General features: G+C 40.5%; 1 protein-coding gene across 1 annotated transcript; it reads left to right on the plus strand.

Annotated features, from left to right (window-relative positions):
- The first annotated feature begins 5,664 nt into the window (after positions 1 to 5,664).
- CDC42 (cell division cycle 42) lies at positions 5,665 to 21,318 on the plus strand. Its single transcript, XM_008062729.1, has 5 exons — positions 5,665 to 5,819; positions 10,099 to 10,171; positions 13,938 to 14,047; positions 14,173 to 14,370; positions 19,802 to 21,318. Exons 1-5 carry the CDS (start codon positions 5,715 to 5,717, stop codon positions 19,889 to 19,891), a joined length of 576 nt encoding a protein of 191 aa, XP_008060920.1. The 5' UTR covers positions 5,665 to 5,714; the 3' UTR covers positions 19,892 to 21,318.
- The last annotated feature ends 6,564 nt before the right edge of the window (positions 21,319 to 27,882 follow it).

The following is a 27,882-nucleotide window of genomic DNA, read 5'->3' on the forward strand; positions in this document are numbered from 1 at the left end:
AGGCAATCCTCTCGCCTCAGCCTCCCAAAGTGCTGGAATTACAGGCATGAGCCATTATGCCCAGCTGGCAGAATCATTTTTTATGCTGTAAGTTGCCTAACACCAGTTATAAGTTGTGGCGCAAGTGGGCTTCATTATTAGAGGATAATGTTTAATTATTGGTGCAAAATAACTTTTTTTTTTTTTTAGTGGAAGTCTCATGCTGTTGCTTAGGCTGGGGTGCAGTGGCATGCTTATGGTTACCGCAGCCTCGACCTGCTGGGCTCAGGTGATCCTTCTGCCTTAACTTTCCAAGGAGCTGGGACTACAGGTGTGTACCACCACGCCCAGCTAAATTTTCTGATTTATTGTAGAGACAAAGTCTTGCCAATTTGCCCAGGCTGGTCTTGAACCCCTGGCCGCAGGTATCCTCTTGCCTCGGCCCCCCAAAGGGCTGGGATTATAGGCCTGAGCCATTGTGCCTGGCCATAATAACTTTTTAGCCACGCAGGATAGCAAAATGGTGATTGTAGCTATATAGTCACTTTCTTGCTATAGTGATTTGACCTTACTTCAACAGGAGGGTAACATAGAATATATGAACATGTCTGGCCTAATTTTCTCCATGTTGTTGAAGCTGGCAACACACACACACACACACACACACACACACACACGTGTGTGTGTGTCCAGAGTCTTCCCCTGGTCTCTTCTCCCACTCCAAAATGTGGGTTATCTGGTTAACATTTTAACACGTGTCAAAGGACAAAATTAGGACCAATTTCAAGATCTCAATGGAGGCCGGGTGTGATGGCTTATGCCTGTAATCTCAGCACTTTGGGAGGCCAAATCAGGAAGATTGCTTAAGTCCGCGAGTTTGAGACCAGCCTGGATAACATAGTGAGACCTCAGCTCTCCAAAAATAAGAAAAATTTAGCCAGGCATTACACATGCCTGTAGTCCCAGCTGCTTGGGAGGCTAAGGTGGAAGGATTCCCTGAGCCCAGGAAGTTGAGGCTGTGGTGAGCCATGATTGTGTCACTCACTGTACTCCAACCTGGGCAACAGAGTGAGAGAGATCCTGACTCAAAAAAAAAAAAAAAAAAAAAAATTCAATTGGCTTTTAGAATCGGGCAATGCATCATTCCACAAAATGGCAGAATGGAGTAAGTATTCCAAGGAGCTGAGCAGAAGAGGTTGGCTTTATGGATGCAGAAGAGCTAAAGAAGGAAAAGAGCTGAAGAAAACAAAAGCACAGGACAAAGAGTGTATTAGTTATTTGGTAGCTTACTTTTCTTGTAAGATGGGGATGGGGAGATAGGACAATAGAAAGATACCAAGTTACTTCAGGCTACTTTTTTGTGTAAGGATTAAAGCAGAAGGAAATTCACTATCATGCTGATTGAGGATTGAAAGTGACTTGTTTGGGAAATTGTCATCTCTCCTAATTTCTTTTCTTTTTTTTTTTTTTTTTTGAGTTGGAGTCTCACTCTGTTGCCCAGACTGGAGTGCAGTGGCTGCTCCCGGTCACCTCAGCCTCGACCTGCTGGGCTCCGGCGATCCTTCCGCCTCAACCTTCCAAGTAGCTGGAACTACAGGCGCGCGCTATCACGCCTGGCTAATTTTTGATTTTATTGTAGAGGTGAGGTCTTGCCAAGTTGCCCAGGCGGGTCTCGAACCCGCGGGCTCAGGTAGTCCACTCATCTCAGCCTCCCAAGGCGTGGGATTACAGGCTGAGTCACTGAGCCCGGCTACTCCTAATTTCTTAGAAGGTCAGATAACAACTTAGTTTAGGTTTGGTGACTTGAAACTCTTAGGATGGGCAACTGTTTAAAAAAAAAAAATATATATATATATATAGAAAGAGAGAGAGAGAGAGAGAGAGAGTTTATTTAGAAAGTAAATTGGAGAGGAAAGAGAGGAGATTCACTTCTCCTAGGTAGGAGGAGTCCGGCGCTTTGGAAACATGGCAGTGACCATAGCTCAAAGAGCACATGGCCACACCAGCTTTTCGTAAAGCAATGGCCTGTTTTGATTTTTAGTCTGGTCTGTTGGGACCTGGTACAGGAGCTTAGCCCCAAACAATGGTATCTATCCTTTTTACTTAACACATGAAATCATTATTAATACATGCTAAATGCTTTGCAGAATAGTCTTCATTAAATTGAACTTGTCTCTGAAGTGACCACCTCTAAATTTGACTATACTTGTAGTGAAAACGATGAGTACAGGTCATCCCTTGGTATCCCAAGGGATTGGTTCCAGGACTCCGCCAGGATACCAAAATCCTGAGATGATCAAGTTTGTTATACAGAATGGCATAGAACAGTTGGCCCTCCCTATTGGTGGGTTCCGCATCTGTGGATATGGAGAGTTGACTGTACTAGAATTATTTTGGAAATAATTTTTTTTTTTACTTGTTTCTAAGCAGTTTGGAATTGTTGCTATTTTAGAATTCCTTGTATTGACTTAAAGTTACCTTTGCTTATTCAAGACTAATAGGTAACATTTACTAGGCATGTACTCTATACTAGGCACTGTTTTGAGTTTTGTGTATTAATCAATTTACTCTATGAAAAAGGTACTACTGTCTTCATTTTTAGAGAAGGGAAAACTGAACCACAGAAAGGTTAAATAACTTGTCCAAGGTCACATAGCTAGAGTGTTGCAGAGCTGGGTATGACTACAGAACCCAGGTTCTTTTCTTTTTTTGAGTTGGGGTCTCACTCTGTCTCCCAGGCTGGAATGCAGTGGCATGATCACAGCTCACCACAGCCGCAACCTTCTGGGCTCAGGTGATCCTTCCTCTCCCTTTCAACCTTCCAAGTATCTGGGACTACAGGTGCACACCACCATGCCTAGCTAATTTTTTGATTTTTTTTTTTTTGTGCAGAGATGAGGTCTTGCTATGTTGCCTAGGCTGGTCTCGAGCTCCTGTGCTCAAGCAATCCTCCTGCCTTGGCTGCCCAAAGTACTGGGATTATAGGCATGAGCCACTGTGTCCTACCAGACCCAAGTGTTAATGGTGAATCCACAGGAAGACTCTAGCAAATTGCTGAGCTATCAGGTTGGGAAGTCTTAAGAAATTGAAGATTTGTGGGTAATTAGAAGGAAGAAAAGCAAACTCTATTTGAAAATTTGCCCTTCTTGCCTCTCTTTTCCCAGTAAAATCCTGTAGTTACCTGCAGGGTCAAGAAACAAGAAGTGAATTTAACTCCTCGATTTTTGTTTCCTCTTCTTTATTTCTGCCTTCCTCTTAGCATTGCTGGCAACTTCCATGGATATATACTTGCCACTCCCTTAGCAGGTATAATGTTTGCTTTTATCAATGTTACTTCTCAGGAGAGGAAGTGTAGTATAACGTTTAAGAGCAGGAACTTGAGTCAGACTGCTTGGGTTCAAATTTCACTTCTACCACTTAACTGGCTAAATAACCTTGACCTAACTTCACTGAGCCTCACTTTTCTTACCTGTAAAATAGGGATAATATAGTACAACATACTTCATAGGGTTATTGGGAGGATGAAATGTGTGAATATGTGTAATGTTTTTAGAACTGTACATGGTACTGGTACATGCTATGCACATGTTCACTGCTGTTTTATTGAGAACATTTTTATGTTGAATCAGTAATTGGCCAGGTGTGGTGGTTCACCCCTGTAATCCCAGCAGCTTTGGGAGCCAAGGCAGGAGGATTGCTTGAGTCCAGGAGTCTGAGACCAGCCTGGGCAATATGGCAAGACCTCGACTCTACCAAAAAAAAAAAAAAAAAAAATAGCCCAGTATGGTGGCATGTACCTGTAGTTCTAGATACCTGGGAAACTGAGGTAGAAGGATCACCTGAGCCTAGTAGGTCGAGGCTGTGGTGAGCTATGATAGTGCCACTGTACTCCAGGCTGGGTGACAGTGAGATCCCAGGTCAAAAAAAAAAAAAAAGAACCAGTAACTGATTTAGTAATTTAGTTTAGAGGTCAGGATCTTTAACCTTTAATGCTGTATTTTTATGGGTACTTCTCTAGTGTATAATAGGATAAACGAGAAGGAAAAGGAGAAATTAAAGGAAGTTGAATAAAGAGAAATATAGTGTAGATAGTTTCTGTGGGAAATGGGAGAGTGTGTATTTCCTGTAGGTTACTCACCCTGAGGTAGTTTTGTGTTCTTTTGTGTGATTTCTGTGTCCACTTAGCAGCTTACAGTGTTCCAGTCTTTGTGCTCAGAGCTAGAAATACAGTGGTACGTGAGGTAGTGTGGGCTTATATTCGGCGATGTTAATAGGCATCTATAAGTCATTATGATTAAGTGTTGTGAAGGGTGCTGTGGGAGCATATGGCTTCTAACCCAGGGCTAAGTGGGTCTATATTTAGTGTTTAGTAAGGTGGCAACTCTAGCCAGCCTTTAGGGTTATTAAAATCTAGGTATGCATAGGATGGTGTTTCTTTTTTATGCTCCCAGAGAAACTTAAAATGTTTCATTTAATCTAAGATTTCATTTATCTCAATTTCATAGAAATCTAGTGTGGGACAAAAATGGTTGATGATGATTGTAAGACACCCTAAATAAAGACACATTCTGACTTTAGAGATGTTTAAATGTGCAAAAAAATCCCAAATTGATGAATCTTTGGTGCAGTTGTAGTCAGTAACTTAGAATGGAGGACTGTGGTGAGAGAATCTAAAGTAGTTACATCTGTTTATAAGTCCATATGATTTAGAGCAATCTGACTTTTTCATTGTAAAAATGTGGGTTTTGGATTCTTCATGCCAGAAGAATTGAATTAGCAACTAGGCAACCTGCTGTTAAAACAGCTGCTGAGACCAGGGATCACCCTGATCTTTGTTCAGTTCCTCATGTTGCTTGTGCAGAACTAGGGGCCTGGGTGTTGGGGTGGAGTAGTGGTGGTGCTCTGCTGCTTGTTGATTAGAGCCTGAGAAACTGTAGCTCCAAGACTGGGTAATAAACCATTCTTTAAAGGAGTGTCCTTTGTATTGCAGTTAGTCCACGTATATGTGTATATGTACACATGTGTGTGCACAGGTAGTTGAAGAAAAGGTTTCACCAAATCATATTTTGCACACTTGATGGTATTCTTCTGATAGAGCCCCCTCTCTTTCTTTATAAAAAAGAAATAGGTTGTTCATGACACCACTTTGGGCTTTTTTTTTTTTTTTTTTTTGAGTTGGAGTCTCACTCTGTCTCCCAGACTGAAATGCAGTGGCACACTCCCGGCCACTGCAGCCTCAACCTACTGGGCTCCAGCGATCCTTCCGCCTCAGCCTTCCAAGTAGCTGGAACTACAGGTGCGCGCTACCATGCCCGGCTAATTTTTCTTATTTATTGTAGAGATGAGGTCTCACCAAGTTGCCCAGGCGGATCTCAAACCCGCTGGCTCAGGCAATTCATTCACCTTGGCCTCCCAAAGCACGGGATTACAGGCTGAGCCACTGAACCTGGCCCACTTTGGACTTTTAAAAAATAACACTTAAGTCACAACAACCAAGGATCAGAAACATAATTGACTTTTGTTATTGTGACATGAAACAAGTCAGTCTTTCTTTTTTTTAAGATTCTTTCAGCTATGGAGTTGTGCTAGTTCTGATCTTACTCTCAGTGACTGAACTTGTTACTGACTTAGGGAAAAGACACAGATGTAAGCACAAATAAATAAAACAAATATCTTTTTTTGCAGGTCAACATCAGATTTGAAATATTTAAGGTGGATAAAAAACTATTTCAGCAATGCAGACAATTAAGTGTGTGGTTGTGGGCGATGGTGCTGTTGGTAAAACATGCCTCCTGATATCCTATACAACAAACAAATTTCCATCTGAGTATGTACCGACTGTAAGTATAAAGACTTCTATCTGTTAGTAAAATGTATTATAATTTGATATCCTTTTGAAAATGTTTTTTCTGTGTGTACTAAAATTTTTCTGTTGTCTTCCTTTGTTTTCTGTTTTTAAAGATCTTGACTTTTCATGAGTAGATTATATACGCTCTAAAACTAAACAGCTGAAAAATCAGTGGAAAGTAAGAAGATGTGACATAAGGTTTTGCAAGAAGTTCTAGGAGGCAAAACTCCAGTAGGCAACATTCTAAAGAATGGTGGTCTCAGTTTGGCGAAGTATCCCCTGCATCTTGGAATGAGATGACCTTGTTTTTTGATATCTTGGCCAGTGATTGATCAGTGCTTGGAGGTCTCCTGGGATGTCATTTGGGGTCTTGAAACTTCAGAGAAAGTAGTATATGCCTCTACTTATTTGTGGAGCTGTTCTTTGAGCAGTAATGGCGCTCCCAACTGGTTCTTAGGGGCAGAGACCTGTTGTGGGCTAGGCTCGGCAGGTCAGCCTGTGACCCCAGCACTTTGGGAGGCTGAGGCAAGTGGATTACCTGAGTCCGCGGGTTCGAGACCAGCCCGGGCAACTTGGCGAGACTTCGTCACTACAGTAAACAACGAAATAGTCGGACGTGGTAGCATGTGCCTATAGTTCCAGCTACTTGGAAGGTTGAGGCCGAAGATCAGCAGAGCCCAGCAGGTTGACGCTGGGGTGGCCGTGAACATGCCACTACACACACACACACACACACACACACACACGACACCTGTTGTGTTATGAGAACACCAGCAGAAGCACTTGAGGGCCATCCTCCACAACTCCTTTTTTTTTTTGAGTTGGAGTCTCACTCTGTCACCCAGACTAGAGTGCAATGGCCACTCCCGGCCACCGCAGCCTCGACCTGCTGGGCTCCGGTGATCCTTCCGCCTCAGCCTTCCGAGTAGCCAGAATTACAGGCGTGCACTACCACGCCCGGCTCATTTTTTGATTTATTGTACAGATGAGGTCTCGCTGCCCAGGCGGGTCTCGAACCCGCGGGCTCAGGCAATCCACTCACCTTGGCCTCCCAAAGTGCTGGGATTACAGGCTGAGCCACCGAGCCCGGCCCACAACTGCTTTTTTATCAACTCCTTGGAATGGTAGAGGGAAGATGGGAATAATAAAGATATTGAAGTGAGGGAGAGCCAGAGTTATTTAGAGTAACACGTCATTTGTGAAAGAACGTGTTCAGAATCCAGTGTTACTGTTCCAAGTTGTATGAGCAAGCCAGTGGTATCATTATATTAAACACATACGCCCATTCAGTAGTGAGAGCAGAGGCGGGAATGGCCTGGCATAGCAGCAACCACTTGTGTGTTAGCTAAGCTGTTTTAGGACCTGTGAGGAGCCTGTGCACGATTAATATGGGACTAGTATTCTTAGGAAGTGAAAAGGAAGAAAACATGTGAGTGCTTTAGGTAATACGTGAGCATTATCAGGAAGGTGAGTACAGGTTACAGTCTTGGTGATTATGCTCAACTGGAATGGACAATCTCTCCCAGGGCAGGTAAAATGATTGTGCTAGGCCAAGGACATAGAAATAAAGACCATGAGGTTTTTTTGAAGGGGGAGAATTTGAAGGTATAATTAGATACAAAAGTCATATTTTTTCAGTTGTCCCATTTGGAGATATAAATGGAAGGCATTTTGAAGTTCAGGAGGCTTATGAGGAGCTTTTAGAGATACATGGATCTTGTTTCAAAGGGAGAACAACTATACGAATTGTTATATTTCAGTCTCTATTAAAGTTATTTACTTGTAAACATGATTTCTGAGTCTGTTTTACAACTTTAGTCATTTGGTGTTAAGCTTAAAAGTGGGCTCGTTGTTTTATAGGAATGTTTTATTTTTATTTTACGTATATTTGTGTGTATGTGGATCTCTGGAAAAAGGATGGGGTTGGGGGAAGAGTAGTAGTAGAATACAGCTTTATTTAATTTATTTTTTGAGTTGGAGTCTCATTCTGTCGCCCAGACTGGAGTGCAGTGGCACGTTCCTGGCCACCGCAGCCTCGACCTGCTGGGCTTCGGCGATCCTTATGCCTCAGCCTTCCAAGTAGCTCGAACTACAGGTGTGCGCCATCATGCCCGGCTAATTTTTGATTTATTGTAGAGATGAGGTCTCGCCAAGTTGCTCAGGTGGGTCTCGAACCTGCAGGGTCAGGCAATTCACTCACCTTGGCTTCCCAAAGCGCAGGATTACAGACTGAGTCACCGAGCCAGGCTATTTTATTTTACTTTTGAGTTGGAGTCTCACTCCATCGCACAGGCTGGAGTGCAGTGGCATGCTCACAGCCACCCCAGCATCGATGTGCTGAGCTCCAGCGATCCTTCCGCCTCAGCCTTCCAAGTAGCTGGAACTACAGGTGTGCGCTACCATGCCCGGCTAATTTTTTGATTTATTGTAGAGATGAGGTCTCGCCAAGTTGCCCATGTGAGTTTCGAACCCGCCGGCTCAGGCAATTCACTCACCTGGGTCTCCCAAAGCGTGGATTACAGGCTGAGCCCCCAAGTCTGGCAGAATACAGTTTTAAATGAGTCTATTTAGGTAAATAAATGAACCAGGAGGCACAAATGGTGTTCTCATGGTACCTGTTTAAATAACTATGGAAATGAATTTGATGTAAAATGCATTTTTGTTCTTGTCTAAGAAATGAGAGTTGCCATTTCTAGGGTAATAGAAATTTAGAGAATGAAGGAATTAGGTCTCATTTAGGGGTGATTCTTAGAAGTCTAAGAATTAAGCTTTAGGATAGGTAAAGTCTGGGGGAAGCCAGCTTTTGTGATTCTTAGTGCAGGCTTGTATGTGAACTACTCAGTAAAGGAGGGCTGTTTTTGAGTCCCTCTTAAGTGCGACTTGAGAAAATAACCTGTTTGTTTTGAGAGCCTAACTACATTCATTCCATTTCTTTGTCCTTGCTGTCAAGAACAGAGTTTCCTTTAACTACTGTCTCCCCGCTTGCCCTTGGTTCCCCTCTCTACATTTAAAAAAGTTCTGGAACAATCTGTTAAAACATGATCCAGAAAATGAGAATAAGTAGCTAAAAGGTTAAGCAGAGCTAGTCTTAAAATGTGATATTCTTTTCCCAGTTGGAAAACATTGCTTTTCTTTTTTTCAATTAAAAAAAAATTGAGCTGGACTCAGTGGCTCAGCCTATAATCCCGCGGCTTGGGAGGCTGAGGTGAGTGGATTGCCTGAGTCCGCGGGTTCAAGACCCACCTGGGCAACTTGGTAAGACCTCATCTCTACTATAAATCAAAAAATTAGCCGGGTGTGGTAGCGCACGCCTATAGTTCCAGCTACTTGGAAGGCTGAGGCGGAAGGATCGCCAGAGCCCAGCAGGTTGAAGCTGCGGTGACCGGGAGCGGCCACTGCACTCCAGTCTGGGCGACTGAGTGAGATTCCAACTCAAAAAAAAAAAAAAAGTTGGTAAATTGATAAATTACAGTTGTGTTAAAAGCATTGCTTTTCAGTTGTAAATTAATTCAGAAGAATTCATGGATTAGTGTTAGGTCTTTTCCCATTAAGCATCGTCACCTTCCATTTTCATAAGTGGAAAAAACTTAGTATAACCAATATTAGTATACTCTCTACTGAATTTGTTAAGGGTTTATGGTGTACTTACAAATAAAGCATCTTGGTAAAGAAGATATCTTAGGTCATGTGGTTTGTGCCCAATAACATGAATTTTATTCATGAAATTCCCAACAGATAATCCACCAACTTCTTGGACATTTTCCTTGACTACTTCGAGGGAACTTTTTTTTCCCCTCTCGAATGGGCTTGTTTATAAGAAGGGTGGACCTTGTCTAGGACACTGAAAAGATTATTATGGATCTAGGAGATTTTAATTCTATATTAAAAGGAAATGGTATATGAAGAAATTGTTTCTTAGCAATTACGTTGAATGTTGAGATAAACACTGTCTCAAGTTTCAGACGTGAACAGGATTGTCTTGTGTAGCTAGAGGACTCTTCTCCTGTGACACCTCTACTGTTCTCTGGCTCTTTATCCAGGCTTCTCTGGTAGAGTAGACATCTGAGAATATATCCATCCTCTGACACCTTTTCCAAGAACCATTTAGCTCTGGCATGCAAGGTCTTAGTTGTCAAGATTGGTTATACAAGGAAAATGGATGGATTAAGGGAAGATTAAGTCTTAGGAAGGAAACACTGCTTTAGCATAAGAGTTATCCTGTTCCATTTTGACTCTTCCTTGCACACTAACAATGTTGTATTTTTTTCTAGGTTTTTGACAACTATGCAGTCACAGTTATGATTGGTGGAGAGCCATATACTCTTGGACTTTTTGATACTGCAGGTGAAAACTTATTGTCTTTTAGACTATCTTGATCTGCAACTTTAACAGTTGCTGGCTGACTGGCTGACTTTTTTTGACATTTGGGGAAAGTAGCATAATTAACAAGCCACTTGACTTTTGCTAATGTTTAGCAGGATTGAATATATTGATGGTTGATGCTGGACTAAGCAGCAGTCCCACACCTGGGTGAAATGAAGTTTTGGGTGGATAGTGAGGTGGAAGATGACATAGAGTGAGAGCAGAGTACATTGGGCAAGCTCTGAGTTGAACTAAAACCCTGATATGTGTACCTGGCAGAGAACTGGGGACTGTGTTATTGGTTAGGGAGAGGCTAAGGGAATGAATTCATAGGAGACATGCCGACTGTTGATCTCCCTTTACTCCTGCCTGCCCTTTTCTTAAAGCCTAAAGTTTCTTAAATATGCCCAAGATTGTAAACTTGTAAACCATATGCAGTGTTGATTATTATCACACTCTGAAGTTTGAAGGCTATATGTGTTTGTTACATGTTGAGGTAGCTTCTTTTTTTTTTTTTTTTGAGTTGGAGTCTCACTCTGTCACCCAGACTGGAGTGCAGTGACATAATCACGTTTCACTGTAGCCTCGAAGTCCTAAGTTCAGGTGTTCTTTCTCCTCTGCCTCCTGAGTAGCTGGGATGCTGTTGTGGCATGCATCACAACATCTGGCTAATTTTTATTTATTGGTGGAGATGAGGTCTTGCTATATTGCCTAGGCTGGTCTCAAACTCCTGTGCTCAAGCAGTCCTCGTGCTCAAGCAGTCCTCCTGCCTCGGCCTCCCAAAGTGCAGGGATTACAGGTTTGAGCCATCACATCAGGCCCTCAGTGTTATTTCTTACTTGTTTTTTAGAGTGGCTGCACACCTTAATTTCTGACTTTTCTCTATATAGTTTCTTAGTATCCACATCAGCTAAGTTAGCCAAAGGAAAATCTTAGAAAGCTATCCTTTAGAATGTCTTCAGAATGTAGGAATTCTAAACTTTCTGCTTTGTATGAGTTACTCTGTCATTATTTAACATACTGCTTGCATGAAGTGTATTATTGCCTGCTTTCAGGAGCTGTCTGGATTTAATTGATAGGGTAAGATGGAGAGACAGTAAAGTTTGGAGAGAATTTTAATTTATTAAAACTCATAGGAGTAATGGCATGTTTGAAGAAATTTGGAAAATAGAGAAAATAAAAAATTGACCAATCTTATAAGTGAGGGATTTTTTCTGTGTTCAGTTGTATCCTTGGACGCAATATATATGCATGTTTATGTCTATTTGTGGTTGAAAATGAACTTAAAATTTTATTTTCAAATTTCAGAGCTTATTTTTATAAGCCTTTATATTTTTGATCAGTACTTTTTAAAGCTTTATTTATCTATATAATGCAATAAAATACATTCGAGTGTTCAGTTTGTATTTGACTGACCCTCCATCAGAATCAAGATATTTATTTTTATCATCAGTAGTTTTTTTCTGTAATTCTCATCTGTAATCCCTGCACTTTGGGAGGCCGAGGCAGGAGGACTGCTTGAGCACGAGGACTGCTTGAGCACAGGAGTTTGAGACCAGCCTAGGCAATATAGCAAGACCTCATCTCCACTCAGTCCCCTCCCTTGACCTGGTTCCAGGCAACCACAGATCTGCTGTCTAGGTTTCTACAGTTTTGCCTTTCTAGTATTTCATATAAATGGAGTTATAAAATGTGTAGTCTTTTGTGTTTGACTACTTTCCCTTAGAATGATGTTTATGAGAGCCATCCATGTTGTGTATAGTAGTAGTTTCTTTGCTGAGTAGTAGTCTGTTCTATGAATATGTCACAATTCGTTTATTCCTTTACACGTTGTTGGATGTTTGAGTTCCAGTTTTAAGCTATTATGAATACTGGTACTATAAATTGCTTCCATGTTTTAGCTTTGTGAATATGCTGCTATGAACATGGGTATACAAATATCTTATTGATACTCTGCTTTCAGTTCTTTTGGATTATATACACAGAAGTCAATTTATTGAATTATGTGCTAGTTCTATTTTAAGTTTTTTGAAGAACCTCATATTTTCCACAGTGGCTGTCCATTTTACAATTCCAGTGACAGTGCACAGCATTTCAGTATCTCCACATTCTTTTTTTCTGTTTTTTTAAAAATTGTAGCCATACTAATGAGTATGAGACAGTATTGCATTCTAGTTTTGACTTGCATTTCCCAGTGATAAGTGATATTGAGCATCTTTCCATATGCTTATTGGCCATTTAAGAAACGTGTATTTAAGTCCTTCACTCATTTTTGAAAATTGAGGGGTTTTTTTTGGTTAAATTTTGGGAGTTCTCTGTAGAGTCTGTGGATTAATCTTTTATCAAATATATGATTTGCACACGGTTTCTTCCATTTTGTGAGTTGCCTTTTTACTCTGTCACTATGTTTTTTGATGTGTAAAAAGTAAATGAAGTTCAGGTTATCTGTTTTTTAACTTTGGTTGCCTGTGTCTTTAGTGTCATATTAAAAAAAATCATTTTCAACTTCAATGCCATGACGCTTTTTCTCATGTATTCTGAGAGTTTTTATGCTTTAAGACTTAAATTTTGAGTTAATTTTTGTACATGACATTACTTAGGAGTGCAGCTTTGTCTTTTGCATACAGCTATCTGTTTTCTCAGCACTATTTATTTTTGGATTCTCTCTTGTATTCTATTGTGTACATGTCTGCCTTATGCCAGTACCACACTGCTTTAATTACTGTAGCCTTGTATGTTTTGAACTCAAACTTATTTTTCAAGATTATTTTGGGTATAATATTGGCATTTTGATAAGTATTGCATTTAATCTGTAGATTGCTTTGTAGAGTATTGACTTTTTTGTTTTTTTTTTTTTGAGTTGGAGTCTCACTCTGTCACCCAGCCTTGGAGTGCAGTGGCACGCTCCTGACTACCACAGCCTTGACCTGCTGGGCTCTGGCGATCCTTCCGCCTCAGCCTTCCAAGTAGCTGGAACTGCAGGCGTGTGCTACCACGCCCGGCTAATTTTTTTGATTTTATTGTAGAGATGAGGCCTTGCCAAGTTGCCTAGGCGGGTCTCGAACTCGTGGGTTCAGGCAATCCACTCACCTCGGCCTCCCAAAGCGCTGGGATTACAGGCTGAGCCACTGAGCCTGGCTGAGTACTGACATTTTAACGGCATTAACTCTTCCGATCCATGAACCGAGGGATGTGCTTCCATTTATTTATGTCTTTAATTTCTTTCAGCAGCGTTTTGTAATTTTCATTGTATAAGTCTTTTGCCTCTTTGGTTATGTTAATTCCTAAGTATTTTATTCTTTTTGAGTATCCATTGATTTTTACCAAGTTTTGTTCCTAGGTTTTCTCAGTTTCAGAGACTGGTCTTACATGCACACATTAAACATGTAGTCATGATGGGCAGTGGATTTTGTCATCTGGGTTTCACTGAGATTTTTATTTCCTTAGGTGGTCTCACTGGGATTGTTTCTTTACCACATCTGACTAGAATTGATTTTTTTTTTTTTTTTAACCATTTCTGTAGCAGTTTATTAGTGCATTATTGTTGGGTTGCTAATGGACACAAAGACTGAAAACTATTATCTGGCAATAAAATACCACCCACATATTAAATTTCAAAGCTGTACATTTTATTAGATAAGTAAGCTGCTTTTTGACTAGTGACCAGTGTGCTGTATCTTGTGATTTTAATGCTTTGAGGACACCAAGATTCAGTTGCTGAATTATTTCCATTTTTCTTACCCGCTAGGGCAAGAGGATTATGACAGATTACGACCGCTGAGTTATCCACAAACAGATGTATTTCTAGTCTGTTTTTCAGTGGTCTCTCCATCCTCATTTGAAAATGTGAAAGAAAAGGTAAGTTGTTGGTTACATATTCTTGCCCTGGAAAAGGTCATCACAGACTTTCTATTGACCTGTTGTAAATAGCTTTAGAGGCTTGTGGATTAATCAAGGTGTATTTTAAAATGACTTTTCTTTAGTGGGTGCCTGAGATAACTCACCACTGTCCAAAGACTCCTTTCTTGCTTGTCGGGACCCAAATTGATCTCAGAGATGACCCCTCTACTATTGAAAAACTTGCCAAGAACAAACAGAAGCCTATTACTCCAGAGACGGCTGAAAAGCTGGCCCGTGACCTGAAGGCTGTCAAGTATGTGGAGTGTTCTGCACTCACACAGGTAAGGACAGTATGAAACCCCATGTGTGTTTCTGGTTGAGTAGTTTTTTAGAGCATTAGGATATAGGAGTTATTTCTAACAGTGGTCGGCAATGCTCGAAACTGCCTAGGAAGAATGTGAACAACAACATCTTATATATTGTATATGCTTTTGTTAGAGGCTTCTGTGCTTATTGGAAAGCATCCTTTTTCTTTAAAGCCTTTGTGTTGGTGAGTTCCCATGTACTGAAGGATTTGTAATGGTCAGGGTCATGTTTAAAAAAAACTTCCAGTAAGGGTCCAGATCAGTACAAACTTGGAAGAGAGGATGTGAATGATTTTTTTCTAGAGACTTAATTTTCAGCTAAATATTATCTGATCTTTTCCTGCCAATTCTAACAATTGATGCTATACTGTTTCTGGGGTAATTGAACTGGGACAGGGAATGAGTCATATAATTGAGATTTTTATGACAAAGAAGGCTATCTTGGCTCTTTATACCACAGTTCTCATGCATGCTTTATATAGTATCTCCATTCCTATATTTTGGGAGTATTCTTCCTCATGTGAATCTTTGCTGCTGTCCATTTCTGAATGATTTTATTGGGATTCCTTGTAGTCTGATGGGAAACTCATATTCTGAGGACAGGGAGCAATGTTAGAGTATTTAGAACGGGAGTTGTAACTGACATGTATGGTTTAATCTTCTCTAGCTTCATGATAGTGATGAGCTCTCCTTTGAGTACTATTCTAGGAGCAAAGGAAAGAATTATGGAAATAATTAGCACAGAACTCTTGCATATTGCTGGTGGTTGGTGCTACGAAGTTTGAGCAGTAAGCAAACATGTCTAATTAAAATAGGGCATGGTTGAAGGGTAGTGGTTTCTAATCATTATGTTAAATCCACTTACATTTATTATCCTTACTTTTTTAGGTAATTGTTTATTTTTATTTTTAACACTTTGGGATTCTTAATTATATGTAAGCTAGGATAAATAATTACTAACTACATATGTGCTAGGTATTTAGCATATAGGGCCTAATGCATACTTTAATAATCTCCAATTTAGCATTTGGCTAGATATGCATATTTAAAGATAAAACTTTTATGCTTGACTGGGTTATTCCACAGAATAATTTCAAGGCCTGATATCAAGTGATTTAAACATATTCTCCTAATCCAGTTTTTCTTGGTAGTTGAGTGCTATTGTAAAAGCAGGTATTTAAGAGTTTAGAAGGGCAGGCGTGGTGGCTCATGCCTGTAATCCCAGCATTTTGAGGGTCTGATACAAGAGGATTGTCAGAGCCCAGGGGTTTGAAACCAGCCTGGGCAACTTGGCGAGACTTCGTCTCTACAATAAAAATAAAAAAAAATAGCTGGGCTTGGTGGTGTCCACCTGTGGTCCCAGCTACTTGGAAGGCTAAGGTGGAAGGATCACCTGAGCCCTGCAGGTCAAGGCTGAGGTGGCCGTGAGTGTACCACTGCATTTTAGCCTTGGCAAAAGAGTGAGACTCTGACTCAAAAGAGAAAAGTTTAGAAGAATTATATCTTCTCATACAGCACTGACTGGGATTAAAAAAACAAACAAACCTGGTGTTCCTCCAGAAAAGTGTGTCTGTTTGCTTCTGTCCATTTCTGAATGATTTTATTGGGATTCCTTATAGTCTGATGGGAAACTCATATTTTGAGGATAGGGAGCAGTGTTAGAGTATTTAGAATGGGAGTTGTAACTGACATGTATGGTTTAATCTTCTCTACCACTGCATTTCAACCTTGGCAAAAGAGTGAGACTCTGACTCAAAAAAAGAGAAAAGTTTAGAAGAATTGGGGGAGGCAGGGAAGGATGTGTGTGAAACATTTATGGCAGAGGCAAGACACCAATTCTTTGTGCATCTTTGCATAACCTTATTCTCTAGGTAAGGATTGCTTTGGGGAAAGGAGGCAGATAGGTCCTACAGACCTGCAGATAGGTCCTGATGAAACTTTAGGTAATTGGAGATATAAGACTTTTATTTTTTTGAGTCAGAGTCTCATTCTGTCGCCCAGGCTGGAGTGCAGTGGTACCTTCACAGCCACTGCAGCCTCAGTTTTTTGGGTTCATGTGCTCCTTCCTCTTCAGTCTCCCAGGTAGCTGCAGGCAGGGACTACAGGCATGCCTGGCTAGTTTTTTCATTTTATTGTAGAGATGAGGTCTTGCCATGCTGCCCAGGCTGGTCTTGAACTCCTGGACTCAGGCAGTCCTCTTGCCTTGGCCTTCCAAAGTGTTGGAATTAAAGGCATGATCTACTGTATCCTGCCCAATATAAGATTTTTTACAGTGTGAGCAGTAGTAAATAACTTTGCAGATAATAGGAAATTTAAAAGGTGTTAGCAGGTACTTTTTTCTGACCACATTTAGAAATTTGGTAAAGTCAGAAGAAGAGAATACAAAATGAATTCTGTGGCTGTGTTTGGAAGCTAGAACTTTTAGGATTCCAGATTCTGTTGCTGGCTCCTCTAAAACTAAAGTCTTTAATATAAACAGATAGTGGGTCACGCAGAGACTATGTTGCTTCATGGGGCATTTGTTCACAATAAGCAAGGACGGAGTTCCTTCTTGTTAAAAGAATATACCTTAGTTTCTAATTGTCTTCCTCTTTTTTCTTTTCAAGTATATTTCCCTATTCATCCTCCCTCCATGCTTTTGTATCTGACTACTAGAGTTTGTTCCTACATATATAGAAAGAATTGCAGAGGAACTTTTAACTTCTGTGTGGCATTTCTACTTTGCTAAATGCTGTAGAAGAAAACTTCTAAACCTCTTTGCTTCTTTTTGAGTACTTATTGCTGTTCTCATTTATTTGGTATTTAATGGAATCCCAGTCTCCTGGGATGTCATGGTTGGGGATGGGGTGGAGGTGGGAATACCTGGGGTATTCTGTGTTTGGGGACTTGTAAGACATTGTTATTTGGGATTAAACTGGCCTAAAGAACATGTGAAACTACCTAGGGTGGTAAACCTGTGGCTTCAGATTTAGGTGAGTTTAGGTGAGTCTATAGACCTGGGCCCAAGTTGCCACTGCTACTGAGGTCACACTGTCATGTTGGAGTTTCTGGCTGAGGTGTAAGTGTATTTCTGTATCTTAATCCCTGTAGATCTGAACTAATCTTTGTTTTCACTCCATGCTTTATGCTCTGATACCCATGCAGACATCTTAAAGCATTGGATTGCTTGCTAAAACTCATTCTAGGACCCCATTCTTTGTTTTCTTATGACTTGGGTGGTGGTTACTTGCTCTAATAACATTGCTGAATAACTGAAGTGTATGCTGTTTCTAGAGTCCATTATTTAAACTCCTCCCAGTTGTTACTGTTACACAATTAACACTTTTTTAAAGTGTCTGAACCTTTTTGTTCCTGGGACATTGATTTACTTAATGAAATCTTGATTAATCCCATTCAGATATGTCATTGAACCTAGAAACATGTAGCATGCCTGTTAGTCTGCTATTTGTGTCCTTCAGTTATTCAGGGGCTGAATTCACAGAAATTTTAATAGATTTATTTCCAAAATGCATATGCCACTCTTATTTGTACACAAAATGTATGTACTGATAACACAAAATGTGTATGCCATTCTTATTAGTAGAAATACTTGGGGACTCTATGGGCTTAATCAGTGCATCTGTCTTGTGATCACATGTCCATTTTTCCTTTCCTGGCATTTTTATTAAAATGTTTTAATTTAGATTTCAATGTGTGATTATTTTAGAAGTCAATATACTGCATTTTCATAAAAATTGCTTTCTTACTTAGATAAGCTTTCTTGAGGTAATTTCTGTTCAATTATTTACTCTCCCAAGAATGGGTTTCAGATTCTGGCATGTATTTTTCTTAAGGCACATTGCTTCTGTGAATTCAGTTCATTTAATCCGGACTGCTATTGTATCTGCTAGTCTTTCTAATCCTCTAACCTGGCTGCTATTCTCTCTCCTCCCCTCTGTCTTGTAGAGAGGTCTGAAGAATGTGTTTGATGAGGCTATCCTAGCTGCCCTCGAGCCTCCGGAAACTCAACCCAAAAGGAAGTGCTGTATATTCTAAACTGTTTTCTCCTTCCCCTCTTTGCTGCTGCTTCCTGTCCCACTACTGTAGAAAGATCGTTAAAAACAAAGGAATAAAACCATCCTGTTTGAAAGCCTCTGCGTCTTTTTACTCACCACCTTAGAGCAACCTCTGTATTAGTTTTGACCAAGAATGCAATATCTTATAGAATATTTTTTGTGATCAGTAGTCAAGTTGGACTTGTTTAACTTTCTGCTGCTTTTGAGTTGCCTGATGCTCAGAGCTTTTTGGTTTGGATTATTATTGCAAAAGGGAACTTGGTTTGGCATTAAGAATGTCCTCTTGGAGAAAATAAGAGTTTTAACGCTTCTAGGTCTTAGTTCTAGATGGAGAAAGTAACACAGACATCATTTTACTCTTATGATCAATTGTTAATTGTAATTGCATGACAAACTTTATGGAAAAAGGGTGACCTGCTAGTAGAGTGTAATGGGGAAGGGAGGATTCTTTTCTGGTTTTCCTTTGTGCAGTGAAACTTTGTGTTGCTATTGCTTTGGCTGTGTGTGCTATAGTGGAGTATTTGTCAGTCTGGGTGGGGGAGATATTGATGTATCTGCTACTGCTTTATGAGTTCATTTGTTACATTATCTTTTAAGAATAGCATCCATTTTAACAGTTGACTTAAGGTTTGTTAATGTTGAGATGTAAAGCTGCCACCTTTATATTTTCCTGCTTCTGATTTTATTGTTGTGAGGGAAACATACAATTGTGGTTACCTTCAAATTTTGAAATTAAATATACACTTGTTTCTATAAATGCCTGATGAAGCTTTATTCCTGTTGCACTGACTGGCTCTAGTTTTGCATATGTGTCAGGTACCCACATTTTTGCTCCCTGAATCTCCTTGGCTCTAACTGGTGGGATAAAGGGAGTTCAAAGCAACTATCTTTGCAGCTACTGTAATCATGCTCTCTCTTTGCCTGTGCCTTCCATAGAATAAGGATGCCACTGGCCGGTGCCCGTCCTCTCAGTCCTATTTCATATTCAGCTGTTTCATTTGAATGCAGAGCTGCTTCCCTTGTTTTTATGTAAAATGTTTCAGCAGCACATTACAAAACTCATATTGAATGAGCAATGACACATGTGCTTGTTTGCTTCTTGTGACATACATTGGTCTGCACAAAGCTTTCTCAAAGGATCACTGTCTCTCTCATGAATATCTGCTCCTGAATTGATGAATCCTTCCTGTGCCTTGGACAAAACTTGGTGAAGTGAGATGATTGTGTTGAGATTCAGGGCTGTTTTTAATGTTTCTTTGCCAACTCTTGGGGGTTTGAATGTTTAAATTTGAACTCCAACTTTATCATACTGAAAATCAGACTGCCGATTTTTTCTTTCTACCCCTTTTCAGAAAGGCCTAAAGAATGTATTTGACGAAGCAATATTGGCTGCCCTGGAGCCTCCCGAACCGAAGAAGAGCCGCAGGTGTGTGCTGCTATGAACATCTCTCCAGCGCCCTTTCTGCACAGCTCGTGTCGGCATCATACTAAAAGCAATGTTTAAATCAAACTAAAGATTAAAAATTAAAATTCGTTTTTGCAATAATGACAAATGCCCTGCACCTCCCCACATGCACTTGTGTGAGACAAGGCCCATAGGTATGGCCCCCCCTTCCCCCCCCAGTACTAGTTAATTTTGAGTAATTGTGTATTGTCAGAAAAGTGATCAGTACTAGTTTTTGTTTTGTTGTTTCAAAAAAAAATTTTTTTTGTTTTTTTTGTTTTGTTTAAAAGCAAGGCATGCTTGTAATGACTCTGTAACAGACTAATTCAAATTGTTGAAGCTGCTCCCTGGTTCCACTCTGGAGAGTAATCTGGGACATCTTAGTGTTTTGTTTTATTTTATTTTTCTTTTTTGGGGGGGGAGTGTGTGTGGGGTTTGTTTTTTAGTCTTGTTTTTTTAATTCATTAACCAGTGGACAGCCCTTGAGGGGAGGAGGATGGATTGATTTCACATTCCACTTCCTAGATCTAGTTTAGAAAACATGTTCCCCATCTGGTGCTCTTAGGAAGGAGTATAGTAAATGCCTCATTTAATAACATACTCCTTTTTGAAAGTTGCCTTTTCTCTCCACCCTTGAGTAGATCCAGTATTTGATGAAACTCATGAAAGTGGGTGGAACCTGTCTTGCCCCTCCTCTTTTCTAGGATGCACTATACATGTGACTGTGACTTTCAAGGAAATTGGTTTGCCATTTGCTGATTTTTTTTTGTGTGTGTGTGGGGGGAAGTTAATTTCTAACTTCTTTCACTGATAAATGAAGAAAAGTATTGCACCTTTGGAATACACCAAATGGATCGAGTTCGGAATAAAAAAAAATTTTTTCCTGTCAGTCATTGTCTTACATGCTTAGCATAGATTTGCAACTCAACAGTATGTGATATGGTGTTCCTAGAACACAGCTGAAAACCTGGTATGTAGAGGTAATATGAGGGGCGGTGCTAGAAGACAACTGTGTGTGGAATGATTCACATCCTCTCAGTTATGAGGATGGAGGCCTGCTTCATTAAGAAGCTGGGGGTGGGATGGGGTGGGGAGAACACTTAACAACATGGGGACCAGTCAGGGGAATCCCCTTATTTCTGTTTTGCATATGAGGAACCCTAGAGCAGCCAGATGAGGCTCTCTAGTTTAATAAAAATCATGGAAAGAGTCTTAAAAAGACTCTTCATAAGTGTTAATAGGGATTTTATCAGCTTATTTCGGTTGCAGTTTCCAATTTTTAAAAATGTTTAGGTAATCTTTTCCACCTTCCCCAAATCCTAATTCTTGTAGATTCATTAGCGTTGAACCAATGCTTTCTCTTGTCTCAATTCTTTGTATATGCATTCTTTTCAGATGTATTAAACAAACAAAAACCCTTCACAAGCCAGCCTGAGGGTTGTTATTTTCCCTCCGCCTTTTACTTATCGGGTATTTAGGAATGGAAACTTGAATTTTGATGACATCAATTTCTAACAAATTTTTGGATAAGATTTTAAAGCATTATTATTTATTTATTTAATGTTTTCTGGCATTCACTTTGAGATAATGCTTTCTCCCCCATATGTTCAGGTTTGTGCCGTCTCCCCCATGTTTGTCAGGCAGCCCAGAAACTCCTTCCATCCAATGCCAAGTAGGTCCGTGACAATTCTTTATGAAGAAGTGTTTGGGAAGTGCATTGCTTATGTTGGAAAGATGTATCATACACTTCTCACCCATAGATAGTTGAAAAGCATCCAGATTCCCCCCAGGTTTTCTGCATCAGTGGTTCTCAAACATGGCTACTTACTTTAAGTACAACTTGAACAGTGGGATTTTTTGCGTTTTCCAGATATTTCTAAAATGCAGCCAAGTTTGAGAACTACTACTCTTAGACTCTTAGGTTGTTGTTTCAAACTACTTCTGTCAGAATACAGATTCTGTGTTGTGAATCTGAATATGGGTACATTTTTAGGTGGGAAGAATGATTTATTTAAGGGCACTATACTGATCTTAGGAGAATCTGAGAACCCTTAATCCAGTTAAGGTTGATACAGTGTAGCCTCATTTTGATAGTTCTCAACATAGAGTCCGGTGATAGTATAATTGTGCTAGAAATAAGCTGGATTGGGTGGAAGCTTTACCAGTCTGATTTATTTAAGGGCACTATACTGATCTTAGGAGAATCTGAGAACCCTTAATCCAGTTAAGGTTGATACAGTGTAGCCTCATTTTGATAGTTCTCAACATAGAGTCCCGTGATAGTATAATTGTGCTAGAAATAAGCTGGATTGGGTGGAAGCTTTACCAGTCCTAACCAATAGGTAGATTTTATTTATTCCTTGTTGACAACAGTAGGGAGAGATACCTGGATCATGTTGTCATACTTTAGAAAGCAGAGTCACGTGTATCCCTACTTCTTAGTATAGCCAGTAGCATATAAGTCTTGTTATACGATTGATTCTTGCTATATCCCTGTCCTGGAGCAGTGCTTGTTACATAATATGGCTCTGGAAATAGTCATTGGTTGGGGACATTATTTTAAGAATGAATAAATGAAATAAAGCAGGTCACATGGTTGTGTTGATGAATTATCTATACATTAGTGAACAAGGATGACAAGGGAATTGATAGAGGCTAATGTTTTCTTTTTTAAGTATTTTCAGTTTGGCTTCCGTGTATCAGAAGAACATGGGTAGCAGATGAATGTAGCTAATGTTTTCTATTTAAATATTATTTTCTATTTGACTTTATAAACTTGTTTATAGTTATGGCTTAGTAAGTGAATGATACTAGTTTAGAGGTGGGGAAAGGTTATTGAAAACAGTCCTTAGCATGCTTAGCTTGTGTTGTAATTTACAATATTTAGTTTAATACAACATTGGTAACATCATTGGTGTTTGTGTTTTTCTGATCTTAAAAATAGGTTCTATAGTTTGTTAAAGCTGCAGCCTTTGAGGTGAACTTTATGCCAGCAGGGGAGCATGTTCTAAGAGGAGAAAAGAGTTGTGGTTTGAAGGAACAGTTGGAATAGTTCCTTTATTCTAGGGTGTATTTGTCTAACATTTTGCTTTTCTTTTTTCTTTCTTTTTTTTTTTTTTTTTTTTTGAGTTGGGGAACTTACTTTGTCACCCTGGCTAGAGTACTGTGGCATGACCATGACACACTGTAGCCCTTACTTCCTGGGTTCAGGTGATCCTACTGCCTCAGCTTCCTGAATAGCTGGGACTATAGTTGCACATCAACATGCTAGGCTAATATTTTTTTGTTGTTGTTGAGAAGGTGTCTGGCTATGTTGCCCATGCTGGTCTCGAACTCCTAGGCGCAAACATTTCTCCCACCTCAGCCTCCCAAAGTGCTGAGTTTACAGGTGTGAGCCATTGCACCTGGCCTTGTCTCATATTTTCTTATTACACTCAGAATACCTTTTAAAATTTGTCTGTATTTAATGTAATAGTACATTACTTTTTTTTCCTTTGTTCTGAAAAGTCATTAATGATGTCTTAAAATTTTTACTTTCTTAGAATGTATGAAATAATGGTATTTCTTATTCTTCATTGTTAGGTTTGGACTATTCTCGCCTTTTTTTTCTCCTTCCATTTTGAGGTTATTAGTAGTTATTTTGGTCCTGGGTGCTAAGAAACTTGGAATACAAGGTCCCTGTTCAAGAAGGAATGAAACTTAGTCCCTGCTGGGTACATTTTTAGAAAGTAGTTATATAACAGCATGGGGCAGGGACAGCATTTCGTCAGGAAGTATCAACTCTATTATCTTTCAGAAAGGGCTGAACTCTTCATGGGCAGGGATCTGTGAGTGATTGGGAGAAATGGTTTTCAATCACACTTGTTCTTTGTAAGTTTTACCTTGCATTCACCAACCTTGGAGCAACATGATTTAATTACATAGACCAACAGAAAACCTCCCCAGTCATATTATTTTCTTTTGAGGGCTGCTTGAATGCTTTTGAGAACTACTTTAAGGTTTTTTCCAAAGTGTTGGGTCACACCTGTAAGTAACCCCAACATTTGGGGAGACTAAGGCCAGGAGTTTGAGACCAGCCTGGGCAATATAAGTGAAACCGTGTCCCTACCAAAAAGACAAAAACAAATTAAAAGCCAAAGTACCTCCAGTTTTTTAAAAGTCTCATTTTACTCACTGTTGCCACAATAATGTTGCATTACACATCATGCTAACAATAGCTACTACAATAAGCATTTACTTTTTTTCACTCAGGTCTTTTGGGCCTGTCCCCAGCTTTAGATTGGGCTCAAGCAGGCTCTGTGCTTCTCATTCTGGAACCTTGCTCCGGAGAGCACTGGCTACCTAAGTGTGGACTTCTAGTGGACCAGAGAGGGGCAAGCACATTTGAAATTGATCATATTCAACTGGGTGCAATGGCTCTCACCTGTAAAGCCAGCACATTAGATTTGGGAGTCCTAAGTGAAAGGATTACTGGAGGCCAGGAGTTTGAGACCACCTTGGGCAACATAGCGAGACTCCCTTTCTACAAAAAAATGTAAAAAGAGAAAAAAAGAAAATTTCTCATATTCTGTTGCTCAGAGGCTGCAGTACAGCCAAGTCCAATCAGTACTATTCATTCATTCTTATAGTCATTTAGTAAATTCAACAGAGTTTTTTAAGCACTTAAGACACTGAGGAGATACAGAGAGTAAAATCATTATTTCCTGGCTTCTTGGAATTTTCTTTTACCCTTGCAATTTGGATAGCTACCTCCTCTTGAGTAACCATGTGATTTTTTTTTTTTTTTTGAGTTGGAGTCTCACTCTGTCATCCAGACGAGTGCAGTGGCCGCTCCTGGCCACCGCAGCCTCGACCTGCTGGGCTCCGGCGATCCTTCCACCTCAGCCTTCCGAGTAGCTGGAATTACAGGCATGCGCTACCATGCCCGGCTGATTTTTTTTTAAATTTATTGTAGAGATGAGGTCTCGCTGCCCAGGCGGGTCTCGAACCCGCAGGCTCAGGCAATCCACTCACCTCAGCCTCCCAAAGGCGTGGGATTACAGGCTGAGCCACCGAGCCCGGCTAACCATGTGATTTTATCCTGCTTTGAATTGCTCTCAAAAAGTCTTGTCTTGTGTGTGCATATCCATGACACACATTCATTTGTCATTGTTTATCAAGCACCTGTTCCATACTGGGTACTGGAAGCATTGCAGAATGATATTCTCAGGCAGTGTGGATATAAGCAGGCGGAGGTAAGGACTCCTATCTAGATACCCCACGTGTGTGCTGCTGTGCGCATGATCAGCGGGAGCCCCTGATAGGTATAAGGGCTACTGTCAGCCCGCATGGAGCCTTTGTGCATATCAGGAAAGGCCCTTCCAAAGACACTTTATAAATGTGTTGTAATAATGTAGTGAGTATGTTTTCCAAAGAACAAGCCATTTGGCTGCCATCTGCTAGCATTGTCCTAGTAAATACATGAATCTTGGAGGCAGCTAGTCCTGCTTAGGTGTGATGCCCTTGGATAGTGTACAGCTTGCACAGTTTATATGCAGGTTTGTGTTGAGGTGCTTCTTACTCTTTGCCAATTTAAAATAGGCTAAGATGGAGACCTGGAGAACAATTTTGTCTTCCTTTTGAGCTTATATGCTATATGATTGCAGAATTGAGAGCAGCTAGTTTGATCCTTCATGTGGTGAGGAAATTCGGCCTTACCTGTCATTGCATAACTGTAGTAGCAGAGATGGACTTGAACCCACATTCCTGGCCTCTCCTTTTATAGTGTTTGCAGTGCAGTATCTTGTTAGGTCCAATTTTGCATCTTAGGTTTGCATCCTTAAGTCTCCATCTCAAAACTGAGTACTACTTTCCTGCTTTACGTAGTTTCTCCTGGAATCTTCTCTTGTTTTGCTGCCATCAGGTAATTCATGCATTAGAACTAACTTGTAACAACTGTCAAGCTTTTGTGAGGTGAGACACTTGCCTATTAGAGGCATATCCAGGTAGTCATTAAAGCCCTGTGTTGCAGAAAAATGTGAAATAGGTCTAATAAAACAGTACAGTGGAAGGTTTTAAGGCATTTTGCCAAGATGGGAGGAAAGCCCTGATTTTTAATGTAGTGTCATAGTTGTATAGGTGATTTTCCCCAAAAGCAAATAAGTGCTTAGTGGACATTCTTTCTCTGAAGTAGAAATGACAGATTTCAAGTCAAAGGTAAGTATAGCATTTTCTTAGCCCTAGTATAATAGATTATAGGGTCAACTCTCGACCTTCAGTCACCAAGATTCCTAGACCCTGTAGCATTCACTCTGTCTGAATCTCTGGGGTAGAGACTAGGGGCCTACATGTTGAATAGTCATCTGTTTGTTGTGATGGAAGTTTGCAGTGCTATGCCTAAAAACGTACCCTTTTGACAGGTAACATTCACTTTCCTGGCCTATTCTGTAAAATGTGTACTTTTTTTTTTGAGTTGGAGTCTCACTCTGTCGCTCAGGCAGGAGTGCAGTGTCACACTCCTGGCCACTGCAATCTCAGCCTGCTGGGCTCAGGCGATCCTTCCATCTCAGCTTTCCAAGGTGCATGCTACCATGCCCAGCTAATTTTTTGATTTATTGTAGAGACGAGGTCTCACCATGTTGCCCAGGCTGGTCTCGAACCTGTGGGCTCAGGCAGTCCTCTTACCTCAGCCTCCCAAAGTGCTGGGATTATAGGCTTGAGCCACCGCACCCGGCTAATTGTGTACTTAGTTATTATTGAGGACTCAGATGCAATCTAGGTTCCTGAATGGTCAACAGTAACATGAGAAGGTTAAAAAAAAATTCTCCTGAGATTCTGAATCTGTAGGTATGGAGTAGCACCTGTGAATCAATCTAGTTTTTGAAAGCTTCCCACCTAGATAGAACTTGGATTAGGTATGCTGAAGGGCCAATGTACACTTTGGTGAATGTCACCTAGGGAACATTTTTTAAAAAAAAGGAGAACAATGCTTGGGGCCATTTTAGTCAATCCTTGGAGATCGGATCTGGGTATCACTTAAATATTCCTAAAAAATTATTTTTTGAGATGCATCACTTCTTTAGAGCCCATCAGATGACTTTAATATGCCACCAGCTTGAGAATCATGACATGAGATGAACTCTTAAGGTTTCATTTATACCTAAATTTAGAATTTTTAGAGTAATTCTGGGCTACAGTCATTATAGCTTTATCTTTGAGAAGTAAGGTTTTTCAAATGTGTGGTTCCAAACTCTAGTATTCGGTTCTTGACTCCCCTAATCAGAAAGATGGCTTTCAAAGTTTATAGCCATATAATCTTTTTTTTTTTTTTTTTTTTTGAGTTGGAGTCTCACTCTGTCACCTAGACTGGAGTGCAGTGGCCACTCCCGGCCACTGCAGCCTCGACCTGCTGGGCTCTAGAGGTCCTTACAACTCAGCCTTCCAAGTAGTTGGAACTACAGGTGCGCGCTACCACACCCGGCTTATTTACTTATTTATTTATTTATTTATTTTTTTAGTTGGAGTCTCACTCTGTCGCCCAGACTGGAGTGCAGTGGCCGCTCCCGTCCACCGCAGCCTCGACCTGCTGGGCTCTGGCGATCCTTCTGCCTCAGCCTTCCGAGTAGCTGGAACTACAGGTGCGCGCTACCACACCCGGCTGATTTTTGATTTATTGTAGAGATGAGGTCTTGCCAAGTTGCCCAGGCGGGTCTCGAACCCGCGGGCTCAGGCAATCCACTCACCTCAACCTCCCAAGGCGCGGGATTACAGGCTGAGCCACCGACCCCGGCTCTAATTTAGTTATTTATTTATTTATTGTAGAGATGAGGTCTTGCCCAGGCAGGTCTCAAACCTGCGGGCTCAGGCAATCCACTCACCTCAGCCTCCCAAAGCACAGGATTACAGGCTGAGCCACCGAACCCAGTTTAGCCATATAATCTTATTGGCCACTGACACTGAGAGCATTTGAAGACTCTTAAATTAAAAGTCAATTACTTAAGCAGCAGTTTG

Source organism: Carlito syrichta, unplaced genomic scaffold (assembly GCF_000164805.1).
Source record: "Carlito syrichta isolate Samal-C Ts95f unplaced genomic scaffold, Tarsius_syrichta-2.0.1 Scaffold305805, whole genome shotgun sequence".
NCBI lineage: Eukaryota > Metazoa > Chordata > Mammalia > Primates > Tarsiidae > Carlito > Carlito syrichta.